The sequence below is a fragment of the Trichoderma harzianum genome, assembly GCF_003025095.1.
Source record: "Trichoderma harzianum CBS 226.95 unplaced genomic scaffold M431scaffold_2, whole genome shotgun sequence".
Taxonomy (NCBI): Eukaryota; Fungi; Ascomycota; class Sordariomycetes; order Hypocreales; family Hypocreaceae; genus Trichoderma; species Trichoderma harzianum.
The window spans coordinates 37,265-61,453 of record NW_020209250.1 but is presented as its reverse complement, the minus strand read 5'-3'; the positions used below and the strand labels follow the sequence as shown (position 1 = coordinate 61,453).

At 39.6% G+C, this 24,189-nt stretch overlaps 9 protein-coding genes across 9 annotated transcripts; 4 read left to right on the top strand and 5 right to left on the bottom strand.

The window, feature by feature from the left end:
• Positions 1-2,754: 2,754 nt before the first annotated feature.
• On the bottom strand, positions 2,755-4,692 carry M431DRAFT_75375 (hypothetical protein; the record flags this gene model as incomplete). Its single annotated transcript, XM_024922329.1, has 5 exons — positions 2,755-3,104; positions 3,174-3,892; positions 3,951-3,965; positions 4,023-4,343; positions 4,397-4,692. 5 exons carry the CDS (start codon positions 4,690-4,692, stop codon positions 2,755-2,757), a joined length of 1,701 nt encoding a protein of 566 aa, XP_024778145.1.
• A 467-nt stretch (positions 4,693-5,159) lies between these two features.
• Positions 5,160-6,839, bottom strand: M431DRAFT_132890 (hypothetical protein). Its single transcript, XM_024912490.1, has 7 exons — positions 6,643-6,839; positions 6,569-6,581; positions 6,441-6,501; positions 6,248-6,388; positions 5,907-6,185; positions 5,737-5,854; positions 5,160-5,679 (listed from the first exon to the last, which is right to left on the bottom strand). The coding sequence occupies exons 1-7, from the start codon at positions 6,696-6,698 to the stop codon at positions 5,514-5,516; spliced, it is 834 nt and encodes a 277-aa protein (XP_024778144.1). The 5' UTR covers positions 6,699-6,839; the 3' UTR covers positions 5,160-5,513.
• A 989-nt stretch (positions 6,840-7,828) lies between these two features.
• M431DRAFT_490096 (hypothetical protein) lies at positions 7,829-8,943 on the top strand (the record flags this gene model as incomplete). The annotated part of the gene is made up of 2 exons (XM_024916759.1): positions 7,829-8,552; positions 8,636-8,943. 2 exons carry the CDS (start codon positions 7,829-7,831, stop codon positions 8,941-8,943), a joined length of 1,032 nt encoding a protein of 343 aa, XP_024778143.1.
• Positions 8,944-9,643: 700 nt separating this feature from the next.
• Positions 9,644-10,923, bottom strand: M431DRAFT_515691 (glycoside hydrolase family 75 protein; the record flags this gene model as incomplete). The annotated part of the gene is made up of 3 exons (XM_024920276.1): positions 9,644-10,322; positions 10,429-10,767; positions 10,825-10,923. 3 exons carry the CDS (start codon positions 10,921-10,923, stop codon positions 9,792-9,794), a joined length of 969 nt encoding a protein of 322 aa, XP_024778142.1. The 3' UTR covers positions 9,644-9,791.
• A 6,520-nt stretch (positions 10,924-17,443) lies between these two features.
• M431DRAFT_477682 (hypothetical protein) lies at positions 17,444-17,902 on the top strand (the record flags this gene model as incomplete). The annotated part of the gene is made up of 2 exons (XM_024915595.1): positions 17,444-17,562; positions 17,590-17,902. 2 exons carry the CDS (start codon positions 17,444-17,446, stop codon positions 17,900-17,902), a joined length of 432 nt encoding a protein of 143 aa, XP_024778141.1.
• A 556-nt stretch (positions 17,903-18,458) lies between these two features.
• Positions 18,459-18,989, top strand: M431DRAFT_69921 (hypothetical protein; the record flags this gene model as incomplete). The annotated part of the gene is made up of 1 exon (XM_024921799.1): positions 18,459-18,989. A coding segment is annotated over one exon (531 nt), but the record flags the coding sequence as incomplete, so codon positions are not given.
• A 42-nt stretch (positions 18,990-19,031) lies between these two features.
• M431DRAFT_45593 (hypothetical protein) lies at positions 19,032-19,274 on the top strand (the record flags this gene model as incomplete). Its single annotated transcript, XM_024915315.1, has 1 exon — positions 19,032-19,274. A coding segment is annotated over one exon (243 nt), but the record flags the coding sequence as incomplete, so codon positions are not given.
• A 275-nt stretch (positions 19,275-19,549) lies between these two features.
• Positions 19,550-21,352, bottom strand: M431DRAFT_13031 (hypothetical protein). Its single transcript, XM_024912443.1, has 2 exons — positions 20,985-21,352; positions 19,550-20,923 (listed from the first exon to the last, which is right to left on the bottom strand). The coding sequence occupies exons 1-2, from the start codon at positions 21,274-21,276 to the stop codon at positions 19,749-19,751; spliced, it is 1,467 nt and encodes a 488-aa protein (XP_024778138.1). The 5' UTR covers positions 21,277-21,352; the 3' UTR covers positions 19,550-19,748.
• A 1,419-nt stretch (positions 21,353-22,771) lies between these two features.
• M431DRAFT_503463 (hypothetical protein) lies at positions 22,772-23,485 on the bottom strand. Its single transcript, XM_024918306.1, has one exon. It carries the CDS (start codon positions 23,469-23,471, stop codon positions 22,953-22,955), a length of 519 nt encoding a protein of 172 aa, XP_024778137.1. The 5' UTR covers positions 23,472-23,485; the 3' UTR covers positions 22,772-22,952.
• Positions 23,486-24,189: the final 704 nt, after the last annotated feature.

Genomic DNA, 24,189 nt, shown 5'->3' with positions numbered 1-24,189 from the left:
AGAAGGTCAGGAAAGCTGTAATAGTTGGTTCAGAGGAAGGCTAGGCCCTAGCATTTGGTTCGGCATCTAGAATCAATCCGTAGCTCAATCTGCTCGACACAGCCGACCAAGTCAAACCTTGAAGATTCAGGCCACAAAGTGTGGCCGATAAAGCTTCATGATCAAACGTCAATTGAGCAAAAATGCCCGAATAACATGGTCCAAGAACTGCGCAAGCTTCAAGCCTGGAAGCTATCATTCAATGGCCCAACCACGCCAGATGAGATCGTTCTGTCAGCCTATAAAAGGCAGAGATAATCCTCGAAATTGGATTATGCATTCACTTTAAGATCAAAAGATCACTTAACGAACAACGCAACCTTTGGCGATGCTTATACAAAAGCGAAGAACCTCCGCAGGAACTACTACACGACAAGTCAACGGCCGACCAGCGTCTACCACAAACATCCACAGTGGCTAAAGGCGATGCGAAACCGGCTGCGGCCATAGCCAAGGTAATGGCTGCTGATACGAAAACTACCAAGGACAAGGTAAATGAATTACGTATAACTCCAAAAGCTGCACTAACTAATTGTCCCTTGAATGTGGAGCTGAGGTGTGTACTGTAATATATCTCTCGCTAGATACTACTGAAACAACTATGGAGCAAATTTTTTTTCTTTTTGCGCATGCCACTAGTTCTGGTAGGTTTATTTCCCTGAAAAAAATGTTTAATTGCCAGAAAGAAGAGCTCACTTTACAGTCATTGGCAAGTAACTTGCAACATGTGAACCATGTAGTAGTCGCAAAAAGTAAAGCATCTGTTCTGCTTATTACAACTACACCGACAAGATATGACTTATAGAGGGGCTTGTGTTTGTTTTTTTGTTCGTCTTATTATTAACAATCACTGCGTAAGCTAGTTACAAAGTCCTCATCCGGGCACTAGGTCGGTAGGAGCCGCGGGGTCAGACCCGCGTTCGCTACGTGTCTTCTGAACAAAGAGGTTTTCAGTGCGTGTTTATGGGTGTGTTAGTTAAAGGGAGAGGGAGAGAGCACATGGGCTTGTGTCCTCCACTAGTTCTGGAAGGCCACGTAGCCCTTCCAGCCAAGTACGTAGTCAAATTGTCTTACCCCTTTGTCGTAGTCTTTTTCTGAAACGTCAGCTGGAAGGTCCGGACTGTTCGGCCTTCCACATAGAGAGGCTTCTGAGATAAGCAGTTATTACATTGGTCAAATTGGGGATTTCTGACAACGTGTTTGTGAGATTACTCCCAGTATGTTGAAGCAGACATGTCCATCAATCGATCCATAGTTAAGATCCAGCTGGTTTATATTACTAATAGTCCTTTAAAAAAGATAAACGAAACTGTCTGGTTACGAAAAAGACATTTGTCCAAAGTATTCAAATCAAGCGATTCTCAATTACATTAAATCAGGTCTAAGTAGCTTAGACTGGGTGTCTAATGACTCCAAAGGTATTATTACGTACGGGTTAATTTGTTGCCGGTTTGCCATGAATTGTGAGTTAACAAGACTGAATGTAACAATAAACTCAGTTGCAAACAAAGGAGTGGGTATAAGACAAGTTCTAAACTAATAAAACTAAATGTAACAATAAGCTTACAGTTAAATGGGGGGTGTTGAAGTAGCGGTGTATTGTATGTTCTAAACTAGCAGAATTGGATGCAACAATACGATCGGCATTTTCAGGTACAGGCTGGGTACCTGTAATTGGGAGTATATAACAAGGAACTCATCAGCTTGTTATTTATTGGCTTGTCCATTACCAGTGTATTAAAACGTTAAGTTCAACTTACAAAACTCAGTAACTATTTATTCTTTCTCCCAGAAGAAAAAGTGTTTCGATCTCTTCTACTTCAATAACCAATTTCAACATGTTCTCTATCAATTTTATCGTGTCGGCAATTTTCTTTATGCCTACAGTTCTTGCTGCATCGCAAACAGGACAATGCTTCTTTGGCGGTGCCTTCAACGCTGGAAGCTGTCATTTTATTGGAACCGGAGGCGTTTTTACAGGTACTTGGTCGGACTGCCCTGTAAGTAATTTTTCTTCATCTTGAATTTCAACTAAGGCTTCAAGAACTTTTACTGATGTCCATTTCTTACAGACGAGCAGTCCATGCAATAATAATAACAACTTCTGCCAAATGGATACTCTCAATGGTGTAACTACATGCTCGTAGCAGCACGTCTAAACGTATGGGCTTCACAAAAGGTAGAAAGCGTGTGTTGGCCTAACAGGTTAATGTGTTGCCTAGTTCCGGGGAAATCAGCCAAATCTACAAGTTCACTTCTATTGCATTCTTGGAATAATTAAGACAGCTAGTTAATATAAGCATTTCATTGCCAAAAGATTGAATTATCTAACAAAATAACGCTTAGACAAAAAGATAAGTGTAAAATTAGCGCGAGAGTACACAAGGTACAATGTTTAAACTGTTTCAATGCCCCTGTCAGAAACACTCTGATTAGTTCGTATACAGCGTAAGCGACTTTAACCTGGTGATGGTATAGGACAAGTTGTAAGTTGTTACAAATGCAATGCTAGTCAAAATTAATATTGCGATAGCTCAGCAAATAAATTGGGAGGATAGATGATCAGAAAACAAGCGAATAAAGCTTTTATTTTTAGAAACAATGCTGACCGACGTCCTCAAACGTTGAGTTTCTTGTAAACTATTTCCACTACTGTTGTTTCCAACAAAGACTAAGTTTTACCTAACATAAAGTACCTCTAACAAGGCTCGCTCTCTATTTCTTTCTTTCTTGTTCAGTAGTTTCCTCTTCCAGTCTTATGTTCTCCATCCCAAACATGGCGATAAAGGGGACTGATAGTAATGCAAGTGCTACGATAAGAAGTACATGCATTACTTCAGTATAGCTTTTGTCAATGGCAATTCTCTCGGAGCTACCAGGTAAATATGATGAGGCCACTAAGAAAGAGTTTTGGATTTCCACTGCTGCAGATTGTGCTGTTGCTGGTAGATTGGCTCGAAGCCTAGAGAGAAGGAGAGCTGTCCAGACAATACCGGAGATGGCGTTACCAACTGCTCCCCCAATGGCACCAGCGACTTCGTATAGAGTTGTCACAGAGGCAACGTCTATTCATGGTGAAATTTGCAGTTAGAACGTGCTGATGCTGATGAAGTGAATATATGTAAGTCACGTACCTTGACGCGGTGTTGCGGCCTGAACGGCAGTCTGCGCAATGATAGATATCATGCCTGTCCCAGCACCAGAGACAAGCTGGCCGAATAAAATCTGTACAGTGCTTGCTCTAGCGTTAGAGTATCGTAACATCAATCCCGCTCCGACCAACTTTGATGTCATGCCCAGCATGATAACCCACTTATATGTGGTAGTCAATCTGACAAGAAAAGCTGCAAGGAGCCCAATAACAGCGATTGCAACTGTTTGTGCTGCAGTGATGTTTGTGGCCGCCTTCGAAGACTCATTGTTGACAATTATGAGGAATGAGAAGAAATATGGCGCCCATATGTAAAAACTTAGATACAGAACAAATTGCAATATGCAGCCCGCCACGACAGTGCGGTTTTTAGTTAGCTTCAACAAAATGATAGGGTGCTTTGGAACGTAAACGTCGTACACTAAGAAGGCGATAAAGCAGCACCCTCCAACGGTAATCATAGATATTTTCCCGGGTGAAGACCATGAGTGGAAAATTGTGGTTGACAGTGTCATCGGGAGTAGGATAAGGGTTAAGCCGGCCGTCAGAAGAATAAGTCCCACAATGTCGAATTGAGACCAGAGCGCGAAAATGTTCTCGAGCTTTCCATGTGTAGCAGTAGACTCCAATATATGGCCCCGTTTCTTTTGCTGCCAAAGAGCAAATAGAAGCGGTAGTGAGATCGTTGGAAATATAATGGCCCTATTCTCCATGTCAATTTGCGGCTCCATTTGTTAGGTGGCACATAATTAACTCATACCACATGCCGTATCCCCTGTTGTAGAAGTATTAGCGTAGTTGAGAGGTAATACTAGTTGAGAAATGACTTTACCATCTCCACTTTGCTGGAACCATAGCACTGACAATTGGAGCTCCAATCCAAGAGGTGAATATTGTAGGGGATAAAATAAGGCTCCCGAGAATAGATCGATTTTCCAATGTTGTGATTTCGGCTACCAGGATCTGCTGTAAAAACTGTATGCCGACTTGCCCAATAGTATAGAAAATCTGCCCAGCTGCTAACCCTCCTAGATTCTGAGAAGCTGCGTTGATTGCAAATCCAATCAATATCGCCGCGATGGACAAGCTGAATGCTTCTAGAAGACCCCATATATTCGCCGCCCTCGCTAGTGCTGGCTTAACAATTGCATATCTAATTTGTCAGTTGGGGTATCACGGCTTAGCCAACCCGGCGGCTGTACGCACAGTATGTATTGGATTGTGCCAATTACCGAAAGCATGCTATGAGCGTTGAATTCGGAAAGAGCGTATGGCTGGTAAGACACTATTGTCTGTCCAGCTAGACTCACAGCAATTGCCAACAAAAACATGCCGAACCATATAAAGGACAAGAGAACTGGGGAAGCATCATATGTTGATTTGGTGGCCTCAATCGGCTCTTGTCCGTTTATGTTCGTGGGTTCAGTAGGGCTACCATGGTCAATTGAACCAGGCGCAGCTTCCTGCAGCCGTAATCTATAGTCAACCTTGGATTCTTCCATGGCCTATAAACTTATAAAGTTAGGTATATGTAAAACTGCACAAACAAGATCTCAAGTGGCCGGCACGTCTCGATAATATATAGAAGCCAAACCCCACATGAGAACAAAGATATATTTCGCCGAATTTCGGAGAAAGGCATCTTGATTTGAATAGCCATAAGACGATATATGTGGATCGACCATCGTATTGGAGTACGGCTCCAACTTCAATAATGATGCCACCATATCAATCAATATACGGTTATAATGGCTTGCACTATCCTTGTACTAATTACGGATAACATTATTGCTTACCAACTTTGTATAGGTCCATTGCTTGTATGTTTAACTGCATCGCATGATGGATTTGGAGTACATAGCTAAAGATTCTATTTGCTACCTCAAATGAGAAGTACATCTTATCTGATCTGCTGATATCGAGAATTAGACAATGTGAGAAATATATCCGACGTTACTAATGCATAATTCGGAGATATTTCAACCCTAACTCTGAGGGATTTTTTTTACCAATACGCCGAGAGCTACTCTAACTATTTGTAAATCTTATCTGATGATCAAAGTTCTTACGGGTCCACTACTGTTAAAAGGCTTGCTTCTAGATCTAAATCTACTCCGAGTGCATGCTGAAGTACCTATCCAATAACGTGCCATATTGACCGACGATGAGATTCCCGAAATCGGATGCATATCTGCGTAGAAATAACAGCATTATGCTGTTAGAGATGGATGTTCTTTCTACTGAAAACCCCAATATATATCAGCAAAGGAATATGTTCTTGTTTTGGCCAGTAATCACTACTGAGAAATCTCTTGACTGCCAGCTAGTCTTGCTTTGCTACTCCAGTGATATCCGGCATGACAAAGCTCAGGGCAAGCGGAATGGGCCAGGCGAGGCCTTCAAGGGGATTTCCAGAAACATCATTTGCCGTTATCTTATCGACAACCACGACAGCGATATAACCACCAAAAGCCGTAAATACATGCCACCTAGGTGATAAAGTCAGAAGTTTCCTGATCAAGTATGGCTATCACAGATACACATACCATCCATGCAGCTCCAAGAGAAATGCTATTGGCAATCCAACAAAGTGCTTCGCATCTGTTAATAGATTGCAGACCCATCTATCAATCAACCAAACAAAATACCCGAATAAGAAATTCACTGCAGACATTAATCGATGCTTTCAGGTAATCTGTAGTGAGAAGCAACTTACAGCAACCAAAGAGGGCCATGCTTCGAAGAATTGCCTTGATCTGGGGATCTGCGATTTGCTGGATTGTCTTCAATGAATAAGTTGCAAGGAGGTAAACCCCAAGACCGAAAGATGTAGCATGAAGGAGAAACTCATCCATGACCATATGAATGACCATTACAACGACGAAGATGGTTGAAAGAGCCGCTCCCAACAACCGGGTTCGCTGCGGGCTAGCTTTGAAGCTTAGGAGGCGAAACAAGAGCGGCGTAAGCAACATATGCATAGATAGCTCGTCCGCTAAGATATTTCAGCAAGAGAATCCCAGAATAGTGATAGTTCTTGGGCCATGGTGTACGCACACATTTGTGTATGGTATTTTAAAGTCATATGGTAGCCTGCGGAGCAAAGTCCAACGCCGATCAACCCAAAGTATGGAACCCAACGAGAAATATCTGCATTCTTGCTACGAAGTTGCAACAGACCGTATACTCCATATACCACTAATGCGAAATTTAACTTCAATTGTGGAAACAATTCACATGATCATCTTACCAAAAACTAGACTGCTCAGTGTGTTAATGAACTCTGCAATATATCGCGTGATTGTATAGTCCTAAATTGTTCATGATGCTTCAGATCAGCCATTGACGTTTTATAAGCGGGTTTCGTTCGCATAGTACCTCTTCACAAAAGCTGTATTCGGGGTAGGAGTTAGCAAACTTCATTGCGGCGACTCTGAGAGCGGAAGACTAACTTCAGATAGGATGTTTGGGGGCCCCAGAAGGGGTCTGCAGGCGCTGAGGCGTCCATGGGGGAGAGAATCGCTATGGGTAGAATAGAGAAACAGCAGAAGTATTAAAACAAAAGGCAAGCGTTGCATAAAGCACAAACAGAAAGCAATTGGGCAAGGGTCACAAGCCGACGCTTTCCTTCAATCGGCGGGTGTACGCGCTGAGTCAATTTATCAACTCGGAAGGAATTGAACGAAAAAAAGGGAGAGAAAAGAGAGGGAAAAGACGGTAGAAGCTGATTGGCTGCATTCCACCACCCCACTCGAGCCCCCGAGCATTCCGCATTATATCCGATTAAGCCGAGCTACCACAATGTAGGAACACATACTGCGCTTGAAGTGTGGCAATTACAGGTTATCATGTTCTTTTTCTTTTTTTCCTCAATAAAAAAAAGGCAGTAAACTCCGTATCTTTTATATTAGCTATACATATACTCTATTGTATATATATAACAAGAAAGGCTCCAAGTCCCAGGTGCAGAAGAAATTGAATATGAAGGAAGGACAGAGAGTATATCTAACAGAAATAGTAGACAAGTATTACTCTGCTGACCGCGCAAAAGCTCTCTAGTTATTCATTAAACTGCCGGTATATGAAAGGTTGTATTCTTAATCAGTGTAAGAGGCCCAATAAGTCATAAAGCCTGGTTCTCTGAGAAGACTTCCGAGAGGCTTATGAGAGGCTTTTGAGAAGCTAATTTCTAGCTGTTAAGCACAATAGGTTTTACATTACTATCTGTTACTCCATACTTCTGCTCTATATTTTATGAGTAAAACCGTTTTTACTGTTCAAAGCATATCGCTTACATTAGATGTTGCGTTCGGAGACTTTGTTGAACTTAGTCTCGGAAATTGTTGCTATATGTGATAAATCCTACCAAAGCATGAATTTTAACATGCTACAGGACGAAGCTAGCAAATAATATCAGCAAATAGTAGTATTGTAATGCATACGTCGCTTACAAGAGGCATATTATCTATTGTGTATTCTTTGCGTCACATTTTAGGCTTATTCCTATTCTTATTTGCTTGTTTTGGCTTTGTAACGTGGTTGCAACTGCTGGAAGAATTAGTATAAAGACACAGTTTTTTCCTCCATTTTAAGCCTTCAGTACTACTTGTTGTTTATTATCATCACTATTTATCCAAGATGTCTATCCAAACTACGCTCCCTGAGGGTTCTCTAATTCTTGTTACCGGTGCCTCTGGCTATATCGGGGCGCATGTTACCAAACAACTCCTCCATCGAGGGTACAAAGTTCGAGGAACTGTTCGAGATATTGGCAAAGCCGAATGGCTATCGACGGATAGTTTTCCAAAAGAAGCTACAAATAGCTCGCTGGAACTAGTTATTCTCAACAACATCAACGACAAGTACCAAATCCAGCAAGCTATTCAAGGTATCGCTGGTGTGGTTCATATCGCAACACCCAACACATTCAACCCGGATCCAAATGAAACTGTCACACAGACCGTAGAGTTTGTTGTGAATTTACTCATAGCTGCTGCTTCTGAAAAGACTGTGAAAGAGTTTGTCTACACTTCCACAATCGGCGCTGCAACTATGCTTCCCGCCCAGCCAGGTTTCCATTTTGATGGAACTAATTGGAATGAAGGTGCTCGAGCCCTTGCTTGGGCACCTCCTCCCTATACCCCCGATCGTGGTATGATAGCCTATGTTCAAGGCAAAGTTGAAGCAGAGCAAGCCTTTTGGAAGTTCTTCGAAGAAAATAAACCCACTTTCAAGGGTAATACAGTCATAGTTTGCACTGTATTTGGACCACGACTGCACGAAAAGTCAAATTCGTCAACCAGTGCGTGGCTTTGGTCAATTTATAACAACAATGCGGCTCCAATGTCGTTCTTCCCATCGTGTATGATCTATCCCTTACAATTCTTTCTCGTATCGCATATTTGATTGATAGATTCTTTGTGGTGGTGACTAATGATGAAATAGCCATATTTGTTGATGTCCGCGATGTGGCACTACTCCACGTCGCAGCTCTTCTTGATCCATCCATCGAAGGGGCACGCCTTCCAGCTTGGGGATATGAGTTCAATTGGAACGATATCCTGAAGATCCTCCAGCAGCTGGACCCGGGCAAAGCACTACCAGCTGCTCTTGATAACCCCGGAGGATTTAATGGTACGACAGATGTGGCCCAGGCCAAGCATGCGCTTAAACGGTGGGGCGGACAGGATGACTTTATATCTTTAGAGAAGGGTGTGATAGATACTCTGAATGGACCATCTGTCTCTGGGTAACTATCATTTCCAAGATTTATAATCAAGGAGTGAACTTCAACAGTGGCCAGTCTAGCGTCAGATTCTTTCAACAAAAGATCCATCTGCACATGCAAATATCTGATTGCGATACTAGGAGTCTACCGGTATCATAATACGTTTTGCATTCAATTCTATACAATCTCAAACCCGGTTTCGCTCTCGCCATCTTTATTTCATCACGAAATCTAGTTTAAATTAGACAAAACTGTCAGTACTTATTCGCAGTTCGTTCAAACGAACTTTCTGAAGAGTTTCTATATTGAACTGTTTTCTAAACAAACAACCCGAATTCCCTTTCTGAGTCAGATCCTGAAGATCTCAATCGAGTCAGAGCCTTTGACCAACTCTTAGGTGTCGCCTGACAACTTTGTTTTTACCGACATCCAAGATTGTTTACATATGAGACTAGATAGCCAAGACCATGCATTTCACATCCGAATGACGTATAATTATATGCTCATATTCTTCTCTTTTTGAAGTCTCGTTTCACTGTTGATTGTCATTGTCCAAAGGCTACAGGGCAACATTTCTTGGCAAACCGAGGTAATAGAATCTTTGAAAAATAATATGTGCAAGTCAATGTTCAATATTGTATATAAATATTTGTATGTATATGTATATATGTACGTGTATAGAATTCATAACGTTCTGGCCAATCCTTGAACCAGTATATAAGACCCAGGGAAGCATAAAGAGTAAGCTATTATAAGTTGCGGTCACCCAACAGATATATGATGTATGCTCAACACTGAATACAAAGATATTTCATAACATATATTTCCGTCTGAACAAAGGAGAGAGAGAAGAAAAGAACCGAGCCGAGACTTCTACTGGTCCACGGAACACTTGCCACTCTTGCAGACAAAGTCATCAGAGCAGTCGTCATCAGAGCCACAAGAGTCACCAAGGCAGTGACCCTCCCAAGAGCAAGTAGGGGGAGGAGGAGCAGAACCACCACCGCCTGAGCTGCTACCGCAGACGCCGCTGTTACAGGTGAGATCATCAGAACAATCACCATCTGAGCCACAGCTTGCACCTGCGCAGTGGCCTTCCCAAGAGCAAGTAGGGGGGGGAGGGGTGGTGCCGCCACCACCGTTGTTGGTACCAAGGCCTTGAACCAACCTGTCACCCAATGCCTTGATACTTGCTTCAAAATCTGAAACATTATTGGCATTCCACTTGGCGCCGTTCTTCCCTGGAACAGCCGTAGGATCGAGGAATCCAATATATAGCACATCCTTAGGGCCATGTCCATTATCGCCGGTAAGATGATCATTAGGGTAGCACAATTGAGCAAGAGAAATGGACGCCTCTCCAGTAGTTGGTTCTGTGTTGGTATCACCCCAGACACCATACCACTAAGGAACATAGTGTCAGTAAAACCTTTTCGGATTTTGAATACGCGCTATATAAATTCAAGAAGGTGGAAAGAAAAAAAGAAAAAAAGGGAGAAGTCAAACTCACCACTTGATTGTTGCAAACAATTGCCATGACACTCAATGGCTTCAAACCGAAATGTTGAGCATCGAAAAAGGGCGGCTCGTTGACAACAACATATGGATGAATGTTGGCGTTCAGATCTGAAATGCCGTATGACTGCACAGTGTCCTTGAACGCTGTCTCACCAAATCCAGTAGGATCATTGGAGCAATCACCAACTTTATCATCGGCACCATCACAATCGACATCCATGTTGTCATAATTTCCATTGCTTCCCTTGAGGAAAATAGCGTTTGGAATATCTCCACAGAAAACGGCTCCAGAAGACGAAGTTCCAGAAAGAGGGTTGGCACAAGTTCCCGCCTGATACAGCAATCTTCATGTTAGCAATGATAGTCAGTAGTAGCAGGCAATACAGACCTTGTGAGCATTGTATATCGCTTGAAGGTTGGCGGGGATGGTGTAGGCTAGAGAAGTAGTTCCCGTAGCCAGGAGTGTGAACAAAGTCGAAGAATGCATCGTGGTAAGTTTGTGCAAAAGTCTCAAGCAGTACAGAGTGTATGGTTGAATCTGAGTTGGCGCCAGAAATCAGGTAGTTGCTAGTGTCTTTATATAGCTGTGAGTACCCCGTACTCCGTAGGCGCTTTTGAAAATACGAGTTTGCATGGATGTCTGCTACCAGATATGGGAAGGATTCAGAGCGGTTGGCATCTTCTTCAAGCTGCCCCCTTGCCATTGAGCGCCACGCGCTAAAGTAAGCTTAATTAGGAAGGTTGAGTCTTTAAATTAATTAAGAACCCCCCCAAAAAACAGCCAATCCCTGCGTAAGCGTGTTTTATGGAAGGCACCTTAACTCGGAAAAATATTGCTCATTCGAGGAAAAACATTTTCTAAAATTCCCAAAGAAGCCATAAGAAAAAGGATGGCTTAATGGAGAAATCCTCATACGGATTTATATTCAGATTTTAGCTTATTACAACAGCTGATCAATTCCATCCAGTCGAAAACCTGCCTTTCTTAGCTTTAAGCCAAGTCAGCGCTAAGATTTTTCAGAGCATAGCAGTTAACTCTTATGGGAAGGCAAGATTGTTGTATTGCCAAAAGTTTAAAAATACTTCAAGTTTGTTTAACGTACGTAAGCCACTACCTTATGATATACCAGATGCTACAAAATAACGCGCGACTGAAGAGCTAGAAGTAAGTCTTAGAGGAACTAAATGTTGGGTGCCAACCACCGCATCCAAGCCATTCCATTCCCATATCCCCCCCCCCCCCCCCCCCCCCCCCCCCAAAAAAAAAAAAAGAAGAAGAGAGAGAGCGAGATGGCGGGAATTGGGGATGATCTGAAGCCATAGTTCAAAAAGATGAAGATATTTATTTGATGCACTGTATAAAGTAGGTCCGGTCTTCTACTCGGATCAAACATACATGGCATGCACATATCCCTTTACTTCAGCCATTATATGGTGACAAGTCAGATTTCTCCATATGCGAGTAATACGAAGACATAGAGCATTATTGATAGCCCGAAAACTCCCCAAGTCCATTTCGTCAAGTATGTCTCCTTATCTATTGGAAATAAGCAGACATATCTAAGTAGATTCGAAGGCACATACAAACAGTAAATATTGATACAAATTGCCAACTACGTTGTAAGTCCAATTTATGCTCCTTTAAGTTGTGTCATACGTATACAATAGATCCATTAAAAAAATTCACGGGCTCAGAAGTCTGTTATGATTAAGCATTTGACCAATCACGGTTACAAGACCTCCAGGCCTTAAATTGTTGTTCAAAGCTGCGATGTTATCATTTGGACTCATCATTTCCCGAAATAGCCCATGACATTCAACAAATAGAGAGAAGAATTATATGGTAGTCTCGGCTAGAACGCTGTAAATGACTAAACATTTTAAGTCTTCCCATTTTCACAGTAGTATATTCGTATTTTCACAGTAATACTCTATACTATATATTAAAGTTACCCCCTAAATTATAATTACTATACTTATATACTAAAATATAATATAATACACTAGGAAATAATATCTTTATATAAAATTATACTTAATATAATTATTAATTATTAATTCCTTTTAAAAATATAATTTTAATACCCTTTAATACTTTCTAATACCTTAAATTAATTATATAACGCCTTATATATTAGTAAGTTTATTAATATTATTATTACTTAGCTAAGTAGCTGGGATAACCTTAATATAGTCCTTAGCTTTATTTTTATTTTTATCTTTATCCTTAGCCTTTTTAATAATAGTAGTAATTACTATAAACTATATTATAAATACTTTCTTTTTTTTTTATAATTAATTATTTATAGTTTTTTATAATAAAGTTTTTTAGCTATAGCTATAGCTATAGCCTTATAATAACCTTTATAAGCCTATAACTTTAAATTATAATAAATTATAGTATATACTTAGCTTTATATATTACTTAAGGTAATATAATTATAAAGTTTACTTAAGCTACTGTTATTATATTAATTTTAATAATTATAGCTATAAAGCTTTATTTTTATTATTATTAGTTATTAGTATTAATAATATTATTATTTTTTTATTATTTAAAAAGTAAGGCTAGTTATAAAAGTTTTAGATAATATTAAGGTTATAAATTTAAAGTAAGGGCTTATTAATATTTTAAAATTAAGTAATTAATAGCTTTTTTATAGAAAATAAAAAGAAATTTTACTAAAGGCTTAGTTAGTTATTATTATAGGTAAATATTTTTTTTACTAAAGGCTTTATTATTTTTTAACTTTTTAAAAATTATATAATTATAAAGGAATATATATTACTATATAAAACTATTAGTATAAGGCTTTAATAGCTTAGGTATTAAACTATAGTTTAATAGTATTATAGCTATAGTTAAGTAATATTACTATATAAGGAGATTAATAATAATATAGTTAATAATTATTAAAATATTACTTAGCTAGTCCTACTGCTAAATAAAATACTACTACTACTATATTTATATTTTAGTTACTTTTTAATTATAATTTTACTTTTTCTTTTATAATATTAAGGTAATAGTATTATAAAAGTATAAGAGATTACTTATATTAATAATAAAAAATAATTTTATATTTTTATAAGCTATTTTAATAAAATTATTAATTCTTTAGCTAAAGTTATAATATTATTTAATAAAGTAGTAAGCCTACTACTTTTACTATAGTATATATTTTTTTAAAATATATTATAAGATATAGTTTTATTTAGTATTATAAGTTACTTTTATTTTTACTTATACTTATGTAACGGGATTCCAATAAGGACTCTATAAGCTGTTGTAAAGGGCAGTGCTAGCCTAGGCTGCTAGCATTGGCGGATCTTTTTACAGGTCTATTGGCTCAATTGGCACCCTTTCCATTTGTTGTTACAACTTAGTAAAAGCTATTTTTATCTTTAATATAAATAATTTACTTTTAAATATAAAATATACTTTTATAAAACTAAGGGTTAATAATAAATAGTAAGGTAGTATAGCTATATTTAATAATCTTTTACTTAATAATATAAGTAGTAAAATTATTATTAACTTTAATAGTAGTATTATTAGTATAAGCTTAAGCTTTAAAGAGGTTTTTATTACCTTTAGTAACCTGTCAGAGCCCATTTAAAGAGGGCGCGGTCGCGCAACGGCCGCGCACCGGCCACGTTACAGGGGCGCGAGCTAAGGGTTGCGAAGCCCTTAGCTTAGCAATAACACTATAAAAGACCTAAAATCTAGGGAAGGAATTAAGGAAGGCAGAGATAAATACAGTCACTTCGCTACCCTAAGCTTGCGTATTCGCTGTGTAGCTACCTGTGATCATCCCTTATCCCTCTTCACTCTCTTCCACCAACCCGGCTTCTGACATAACCTTAGGCTTATTATTATTAACTTTATTATTACTACTACTATCTTTACTCTTTTACTTTAATTAAATTTTTATATTAACATTAGCGTTAATATAATATATATATAGTTATTATTAAATATTAAAAAATATAGCCTTAAGTATATTTTTAAATACTATTTTTTTATTTATAATTATTATAATTAACATTAGTATATAAAGGTTTTAATAAAGTTCCTTAAGTTATTTATATAGCTAAAAAAAGCTATTTTTTTACTTTATATTAATAAAGCTAAAGGTAAAATTAGCTATTAACTTCTAATTTATAATATCTATAACCTTAAAGAGATATATATAAAATTAATTAGTTTTATATATATTATTAAGGCTAAAGACTTTTAAAAACTAATATTATATTATCTTTAATTAAGGATAAGTTTATAAAATACCTATAACCTTATTATTAATATTAAACTTAATATAGTAATAAAGCTTATTATCTTTAAGTTACTTAATTTACACTTAAGTTATTAATAAGCTATTAAGTACCTTAATTTTAATCTTCTGTTTATTATTATATATATTTAACTAATAAAAGAAAGTAAGCTTAGTAATAGTAATATTAAAGTTTTTTAAAATTTTTATTATTTTATATATAAGTAAGGCCTAGTATTTTATTAAGTTTTACTTTTATTATTATTAAGCTAAGGTATATTAGTAATATATATTATATATTAAAGGGTTAAAAAATAATAAATAATTATACTTATTATAAATAATATAGTATAATTACTTTTAGTTAATACTTTTTTTTACTATTACTATAATTTTATAAAGGTATTTTATTTATTAAGTTAAAGATTATTAAATCTTAGTGCTTTTTAAAGCTTAAGTATTAGTATAATTATAAATAAAGGTATAATTTAAACTTTTATATTATTAATAACTTATAAATTAATACTTTTTTTAATATAAAAGGTAGTACTATTATAGTAATAAAATATTTATAAAAAGCTAAAAAGATTTTTAAATAAATTATATATTACTAATAGTAATATAATATTATATTAAGTATTTATAATCTTTTTAACTTATTATAATACTTTTATAATATTTTTAGTTTATTATAATACTTTTAGTATATATATAAGTAGCTATAATATTTTTTTAATATATAAAAACAGCAGCGGATACTTAATATTATTTTTAATTTAAATTATTACTTTTTTATTATAGAATTTATAAACTTATAATTATTTAAGGTTAAAGCTATTTTTAACTTTAGTAGTTAATACTTTTACTAATACTAGTATATTTAATAATAAAAAAAAGGTATTAATTTTATTAAGGCTAATACCTTAGGAAAGCTTTAATAATAGCGGTAGGTTAAGGGGGTTATTACCTAAGGAGGAAGCTATTATAATATAAATTATAATATTAAATATTATAATATTTAATAATAAGGCTAAAAAAACGTAAAGTTAAAGCCTTATATTATATTTTTTTACTAAATACGTAATACACTAGGGTATTATACTATAATTTAGTATAGTTTACTGGGAACGGTAGTATAGGCGTATTAATTTTAGTATAAGCACGGGCTACTACTGTGAAAATAGGAATATACTACTGTGAAAATAGGAAGACTTAACATTTTCTAACCTGCAGTACTAAGAAACTCATGTGACATTGGAGGCGGGGCAACTCGCGTATCTGTCTCACGTTATTGGCGCCAATTCTGTTACTAATGTAGGGACAAATAGTCTCTACTGTTCTTATTGCCTGACCTCATGAAGACTATATACCGGAAACTTTTACTCGTTGGCAATCTCTTGGGTGAGAAATAATATCTGAGTAGCGGGGCCTGGTGTCAGATACCTCATGAATTCGTATACTAGATGAAACCAATTGTGTGAAGCGCTATGTGTCGCGATACCACAACATTTGGCGCACCCTTTCCCTTTCACCAATAGAGAGGTTAATTTCTTCGAAGACCTGTGGGAAAATTGTAAGATAATACCTAAGAGAGCACTTTACAGAAGAAACTTGGGCATCCAGGTATGAATCATTAGCATAGGGACTTAACGGCAATTATCTATTGGTGTGAATAAAACTTCACAAAAGTAAACATCCGTAGGATACTCCTTCTCAAAAGAAAGAAATAAAGACAAGACAGAAATGATGAATGATTCAACCTCATGGCCGGTTCGGAAATATAAGAGAAAATTATCTGCGAATGACAGATTGCAGTTTGCTGAATAACCATATGAGCATAATATGGTGTATAAATAGATCACACTAGGGAGCACAGATATATATTTTGGTCTTGGTGCAGATGTTGTATTTTTAATCATGATTCCAGGACCAACAAGCCTGTAATAGCTGGTTGAGTGAAATGTCGTGCCCAGTCCTTTGTTCAAAATTGAGAGTCAATTTTTAGCTTTGGCTATTTGCAGCAGTATAAAAAAACTAGACCTGATAGATGCGACTGGCAGAAGCGCATAAAGTATGACTGCTGATAAAGAATCAAGCCGGTCTTGATTTAAAGACACTAAGATGAAGAAGTCTTGAAATATCTTTATATCTTTACAGCTTTGCTATAGTACTATGAGTCTTGTCGAAAGATATATACCAAAGTGCCTTAGTGATATATTGCTCACATAATATATCGGGCTTGTACTCCACCATTATCTTTTCTCAGATATCAGGTACTTCGTTTCTCTATTGATCTGATGCGAAAAGGTGGGAATATTACCATGCAGGTGCTACTTAAAGCCCGATGGGATTGCGGTGAGATTCCGAAACTGAGTTGTTGAGTTCGCGGGTTTATAGTGCGATTCTACAATATGCCTAAACGACCAGTTAATAGTAATCGCTGCAATTCTTTACTTTTCGTCCCTTTAAACTTACATTGTAAGCATCATGCCTGATGATTTTGGGCGAAGGGATTACTATTATAAGACTTCTTCTAATATCTGAGACTAAGTACGGAGTATAGTCAATAGATCACCATCTGAAAGTCTACTTAATGGGCGCCTACCCCAGACCAAAAAGGCACGAACGAATCAAACCAGTCACCTATCGAGATCTCCTTGTGCATTTTCATAACATTAAAATAATTGTTTTCGCTACCTGCATTATTTAAGCATACCTTTTTTATTCATCAACATGTCCTGCCAGGTATTCAACGGGACGATTCCGAAAGGCGTCTGTGCTGCCGGCAGCGATAATTCCACCTTTCTGGTCGCAGATTTCAAAAAATGCTGTGGTCCTGCCCCTGTCGTCTAGTATTACAGCAACACTACTGGTTGCAGTGCGTATTGTCCAATTGTTTCGAATGGTCCATCCGGCTCTGAGCTCCAAGACTGTCTTGCTGGAGCAATAGGAATTGGTGCGTGCAACGGTATAGACGACTTTGCCTCACCCAGCGCTCTTGCACAGGCGAGCGCAATGGCCTCAGCGACTGTTTGCGCTGCTTGTGCCGTAGCGGCGACTACTACAAATGCGGCTGCTACCTCTACCAATGCCGCTATTGGGATTCACACGCCCGATGCCGCTTCGTGGAAAATTGTATTCACCATCGGAGTCATATTATCCATTGGACCCTTCACTGGTTTCCTCATTTAAAAATCCGGCTCATCGGCATGAATGAAAGATGGATGAAACATGGACTCTGGGCTCCCTTAGCGCCTTTTCCCCTTTCGGCGGGGCCGTTAATTTCTCGGTAGCAAGGGTAACTTGTTGTTTATGGATACCGACTGTCGTATGTCTGACACTCGGTAGGAAGCTGTTCTTTCGAAAGAGGAAGGCAGAATAATGGACCATTCCCATTATGATAACTGCTATTTTCATCCATGAGCTTTTAGCGCAATATGGTGGTTCGCAGGTTTTTTCATTTGCCTAGAAAGGCAGGACACTGATGTCTATAAGCTTATGTTAATAATATGTCTCGACGCTATTTGATTCAATAGGATTATACGCTTAACGTCTCGTATGTTACTTCGGGCCGTTTGTCCTCATCAATACTTCTCCTGTGTACCTGTTTGATCAACTATAAGTAGTCTACCATCTCCGTATTATTCATTACATTGGCATCCAGCAGCAAAAGCGATTCAATAAGCCAGTCTTCCTCACAAGCCACCTGCTATTATTCTTCTACGCCCAACGGCAGAGCATTTTCAAAATGAAGACCCAAACCATCGCTTCCGTTGGCCTTTTCGCCAAGCTGGCCCTTTCTCAATCAGTCATCAACTCTGGAAACGGATTTGGAACCTACTACTACGACGTTGTTGATACGAATGGCTGCGGCAACAACTTCGCCAACATCAACACGGGATTCGTTGAATGCAACCAGTTTACCGGCTTGTCCCTGAACCAGATCAACAGCAACAACGTTGTTGCCATGAACCGCACCCTTCTTGCTTCAAACTTTGCCAAGTACTGCGGTAAGAAGGTTGTTGTCAGCTTCAACGGTGTTCCATCCAGCCAGCAGTTCTTCATCGGTGATGGCTGTGAGCGTTGTGCCACTGGACCATCTACCGCCAGCGTGTGGAACCCCAACGGTGCTCCCGGACTGGATTTCAGCTTGAGCGGCCTTGATGGAATCAACTCCAACGGCTGCTTTGCTGGACATCTCGACATCTCTTGGCAGATTCTGGACGAAACTCTCTACAACTTCGACACAAATGCTCCCGGTCAGCCCACCGGCCCAGTCAGCGGCGGCGGAAGCAACCCCGGAAACGGTGGTGGCAGCAACCCTGGAGACGGCAGCGGCTCCTGCAGCTGGGCAGGCCACTGTCAAGGTGCAACCTGCAGCACAGATGATGATTGCTCCGACCCTTGGGGCTGTGTCAACGGCATTTGTGGCGGCAGCTCAAGTGGAGGCTCAGCTCCTCCTCCTTCCAACACTTGCAGCTGGGTTGGTCACTGCATTGGTGCTTCTTGCGGCTCTGATGATGACTGCTCCGACAACTTTGTCTGCAACAGTGGCAAGTGTGCCAACCCCTAAATTATGCAAGCGATTAGGAACACGATTGCTCCAATGCGTTAGCGTGTACCAAGGGACGGTGCAACTTTGGTTCACTTACAAGTTCATATGAACTTGGAGGGTTTTATTCTTATGTTCAATGTGTATATATGTTGATGACGGATGTTTATACTTACCTATCTTTTGCATGTATATAGTACAGTCGGCATATAGGTACAAACTGTAAATAGGCGAAGAAGTATATAGCTTTATAAAACTTGTATATATCTCTAAACAAAATTGTCATTCCGTGATATCTAGTAGTGCCTACCAAGCAAATGGAATATAAGTGGGCTGCCTTTCACTACCTATGTGTATTAACTCAACGCAGTGCCATTTGTCCACAGTCGATATACGTTTAAAGTTTGACAAATTATAAAACTATAAGTACCATGCTATGCGCGTTGTTAATTAGCACTGTATATATATAGCTGTTGCTACCTCGTCCTAGTCTGATGCATCGATATCGTACTCAATGTCCGTCCTTATTATATACTTGGCTCCTTTTGTGACACTCGAACCTTCATGCAATAGTGCTCCCCGCGTTTCGCCATGCGGAAAGATAGCGACGCCACCCATAACTGGCCGCACGCGGTAAGCATTGAGTGTCCCCTCAAGAGGCGCTGGCATGAAAAATGTTGTTTCTCCGCCTTCAAATTCGTCGTTCAGATACAGTAAGAAGGTAAACAATGAGCTTTGTTTCTTCGTCACGGGTGAATCGTCGTATACATACGTATCATCAGCCCGGATGCCAGATGGTGGCCAGGCTCCATCAATATGACATCTATATTCGGCACCGGGAACATACCGATACACTCGGAAACGCCGATTGAGGCCACGAGATAAACGACCATTAACTGAGGCTGGCACAAATGGAGAAATCCGTGACCAAAGCTTATCATGAAACGCGGTATCGATGATCCAATAGAAGTTGTGTGCCAAAACACTGGTATCCCCACCCTCACGAACGGGAGTATCAGGGAGAAAGCCGACTGTTTCACCAACAGCAATAATAGCCTTACACTCCTCAGGTGAAAGAACGTTTGCGGCAAGACCGAGATTTGGCACATGGGGATGCTTGTGATGTGTTATTTGAGGACTGTCTGATGATAGAAGCACTGTATCAGGCTGAGAAGTATAGAGGATGGCCGGGTGATGATTGGGAGGGTTGCGGAGATGGCCAGGTGTTGTTTCGATGATACGGAGAGAAGAGGCGACTGAACTCGGTGCCGAGGCGAAGATTGACTTGTCCAAAACTGATTCATAGACTTGTTGTGGCTTGATAGGTGACCGAACATCCCATGTGGCCTGAAAGGAGATGTGGGATAAAGACCCCGGCTGGGGCTTTGTGACGCTGGTGTTATCATCAATCGGGCAGCTAACACGCAGTACAGCATCGAGTACGCTGAGAAGTTCATCATCTTTTGCGGAGCGCTGAGGGTTGTCGATGCTTATACCCTTAGGCTGCGTTACAACATCAAGGTCTCGTACCCAACGACACAAGGCACCTAATTTGGGGTCTTCGCCTCTGAGTCGCATTTCAGCAAGTAAAATCCTCGCCTCGAGGTACTTTTCATCGGCTAGCGCACCAGAGACCCGTGATGTGAGATTCGCATTCTCCGCTAAATGGAACCTCAGCTTCGCCATCCATTACGATACCAGTTATCACGGGAATGGGCTTACTGGTAGCATTGACGCCGGTAGTGCACGATTGGCGAAAATCGTAGACAGCAGTTCGAAGGCTTCTGCAAAGCTTGGACTTTGTCAAGCCAGGGTATTGTGCCAGAGTCGTAAGGGTGTCAATAGTGATATCTAGCTCTTCGTCCGAAATGACCGTCTGCAAGCGCTTGATCTCAAATGGTTCGTCATCGGGCAATGAAGCGACCGATGGGGCTGCGTTTGTGATTTTGATGTGTTTTTGAGGGACTTTTACTTGAGCATTTCGCTTTCGTTTCATCGACTTGGACTGCGTCATTGTTATATGATGTATGTATACAGAAGGGTATTTATATTTGATGTGTTTAATATGAGCTTTATTTAAATGATCAAAGGCTGATAGAGTGCAGCCCATGAATGAGAAAATTTGGAAGGCTACGCTGTGTCATCAGCCACTGCATGGCGTCGGAATAACCCAATTCCGACAGGCCAATAAAAAGCGTTCTCAACTAACCTTGGTAGTTACTCTTCACTGCCATAAAAAGCGTATTAAAAAATATCAATTGTTAAAGAACATGAAGAATATATTATATGTGAAGAGCTAGATGAAATCTGACTTCGCTGTTGTGAAAAGACATGTGAATTTTTTTTTTCTTTTAATTGGACTTTACCTCTATTTTCTGCCTAATTTGTTGGCTCCTCGATATCCTTTCGTCTGTATAAATTCCCAACTCTTTTGTATGTCTAGGCCGTGGAATATTGTGAAAACAAATGTTCTCAGATTTAAGACCCATGGTTCATGTGGTATGTAATGGGAGATACATAGAATGACTCACCTTCGTATTCTTCTGTGGCTATTGGGTTATAACCAACGTAATATTCCATTTCGAGTGGTCGAGGCTAGACAACTTATAATCAAGACACATGTACAGAAATAAATACCATAGTCTAGTTGCCTCTCAATGATGCCAATTCTTTTGTTAGTGTAATATCACACAGGGCCAACGGCGACTCACTTTGCCAGAGAATTTTCTACCACGTCATAGCACAAGGGCAGCATCAAGGCCGGCGTTGTCATGAATGCGGGGTGATATTCGGCAGGTCCATTTTCTGATATAGCTGAGAACAATTGCGTGGTTATGATTTCGTACCTGATGTGTGATAGTGCTGATATATGGCGACAACTTCTCGATGCTTAGGCGTTACCCTTCTCACTTCAGGTCAACGTCTCTGTTGTCGCCAGCTTGTTCGAAGACAGAGCCAAGTCAATGGCGTGCAATGGCGTGCAATGGCGTGCAATGGCGTGCAATGGCGGATTGCCTCCATGATTCAATGAATACAAAGTTTGCTACTCCTCACGATACAGAGAGGCGCGTGTTGTGTCGGTAGTGATAAAAATGACGACGATTGTTCCTGGACTCTCAGGAGGAATTGTGCATGTAGGTATCTGCGTTAAACATAGTACTATTGTGGCCCTTGACTTCAGATTCTCAAGCATATCACTTTGTAACGTAGGTATGTATTGATCTCAAGGTACTGCAGATAGAAGACACATAAAATGCTATCAATACGTGACAAGACATAGCTCTTTTAGACCCTGCGTTTATAACCACCATCGCATTGTCACTGATCGAGAAATAAGTTGCAAGCTAGTACAAAATCACCTCTTAGAGCTCCAAAATGCACACCACCATGATACATACATATGCAGTTGACCTCTCATACGCAGTTAAAAGTGTTGGGTAGCTTTATACGTCAGCCAGTATTACAAATACTGTAATGTTTACATAAACTTCAATACTATTCTTAGGAGAAGGCAAACCACTGTAGCGGTCAATTATAAAAAAGTACCAATCTTTAGTCTGAAGCGCCGAGTCCATTCAACCAATCTTGCTGTAATTTCACAGATGACCTTCTATTTTATTACAACTCATTTCCTCAGCCTTGTCTTATCTTCCTTTCCCCCAGTGACGATATATGCGTGGTGTTGATGAATCATTTCTTAAGCTTATCTAGCTTGTTGAGTCGTGCATTTTCCAAGTTATAGCAAGTCCAATTCACAAAAAGCTGTACCATAAAAACATATCCCTGAGGTCCTATCAACGCTCCCGTGTCATACTCTGGGTCCATCCAGGCAGTCCCAGGATATAATATTGCCGACAAGCCAGCGATAGTGGTTAAAGAGCCGACGAGCGCCGCAACAAAGAGTGAGTCCTTAGCAGCCTCGACGTTGGCATTGCGTCGGCCGAGCAAGTAAAGTGAAGTCAAAGCGGAGAGAGCGCCGAAGGACATGCTCTGTCCATTGTGGAATTTGGCATGAGGTGGCCAACGTGGGTTGAAGACATGTGTGTGACTCCAGTCGGCAAAGTATGCTGCTGTTGCGAAAAGGACATTCCCACTGGCCATCAGGCCTCGTGGAAACGAGTCAAACAGATGAGACATTGCAAACATTGGATTTCTGATATCTTTCGAAAGAGAGTGTGTAGCTTCCGAACTCAAAAGGGGTGTCTGCATTGCCCATATTTATAAAAAGTTTAACCCATAGTGACCTGATCACCGCTCTCGCCGGACTTTCTCGCTATTATTGCTACTTATGAGGACATAATTCAGACAAGCCCGAAGTCCGTTCATTGTTTGCTCCACTTAACCAGTAGCACAGGGTGTTTGTTTCTCGATACCCCGCATGCCAGTTGTCCGTCTGGACGACTTATTCTTTTAGAATGGTTTACCGAGTTTCTCCTGTACCCTGCAGAGCACCCAAAAGCAGGCTTGGCAGGGTTATGTTCTCTGGTTACAGTTAGTCCGCAAAAAGCTCCGCCGCTAAGCAGCGTAAAGTACCTTCACAGTTGCTGCACTGGTTACAGCGAAGTATCTACTAAAAGTCGAGTCAATGCCGCCTGGTTCGGGGTTGTTCAGTTGGATTAAAGATACCCAATTTAATCAAGGTCATGCAGCTGAATCAAAACTGTCTAATTTAGATTGAGTTATACCCAGTACTATTAGAGTAAAAAAGGACTGTTCTTGTAGCAGTGACGCGCTGTATTACCTACAGCAGAAGTGTATTAACGTTTGAGCGGATCTTTATATGCACATGCCCCGCCTATATTAGCTAGTATTTCGGAAACTACGAGGGATCCTTGTGCCTACTTTTTGTGTTAATGCCTACAGCGTTTCAACTTGAGATTTTTAACCTTTCAATTCAGTTATTCTATAAAGGCTAATCCTTGAAATC

Coding starts and splice junctions, on each gene's coding strand:
- M431DRAFT_13031 (XM_024912443.1), bottom strand. CDS start 21,276: ATGACGCAGTCCAAGTCGATGAAACGAAAGCGAAATGCTCAAGTAAAA. Junction 20,924..20,984: donor TACCGGCGTCAATGCTACCA/GTAAGCCCATTC, acceptor GGTTCCATTTAG/CGGAGAATGCGAATCTCACA.
- M431DRAFT_503463 (XM_024918306.1), bottom strand. CDS start 23,471: ATGCAGACACCCCTTTTGAGTTCGGAAGCTACACACTCTCTTTCGAAA.
- M431DRAFT_132890 (XM_024912490.1), bottom strand. CDS start 6,698: ATGGACGCCTCAGCGCCTGCAGACCCCTTCTGGGGCCCCCAAACATCC. Junction 6,389..6,440: donor ACTGAGCAGTCTAGTTTTTG/GTAAGATGATCA, acceptor ATTTCGCATTAG/TGGTATATGGAGTATACGGT. Junction 6,186..6,247: donor AAAATACCATACACAAATGT/GTGCGTACACCA, acceptor GAAATATCTTAG/CGGACGAGCTATCTATGCAT.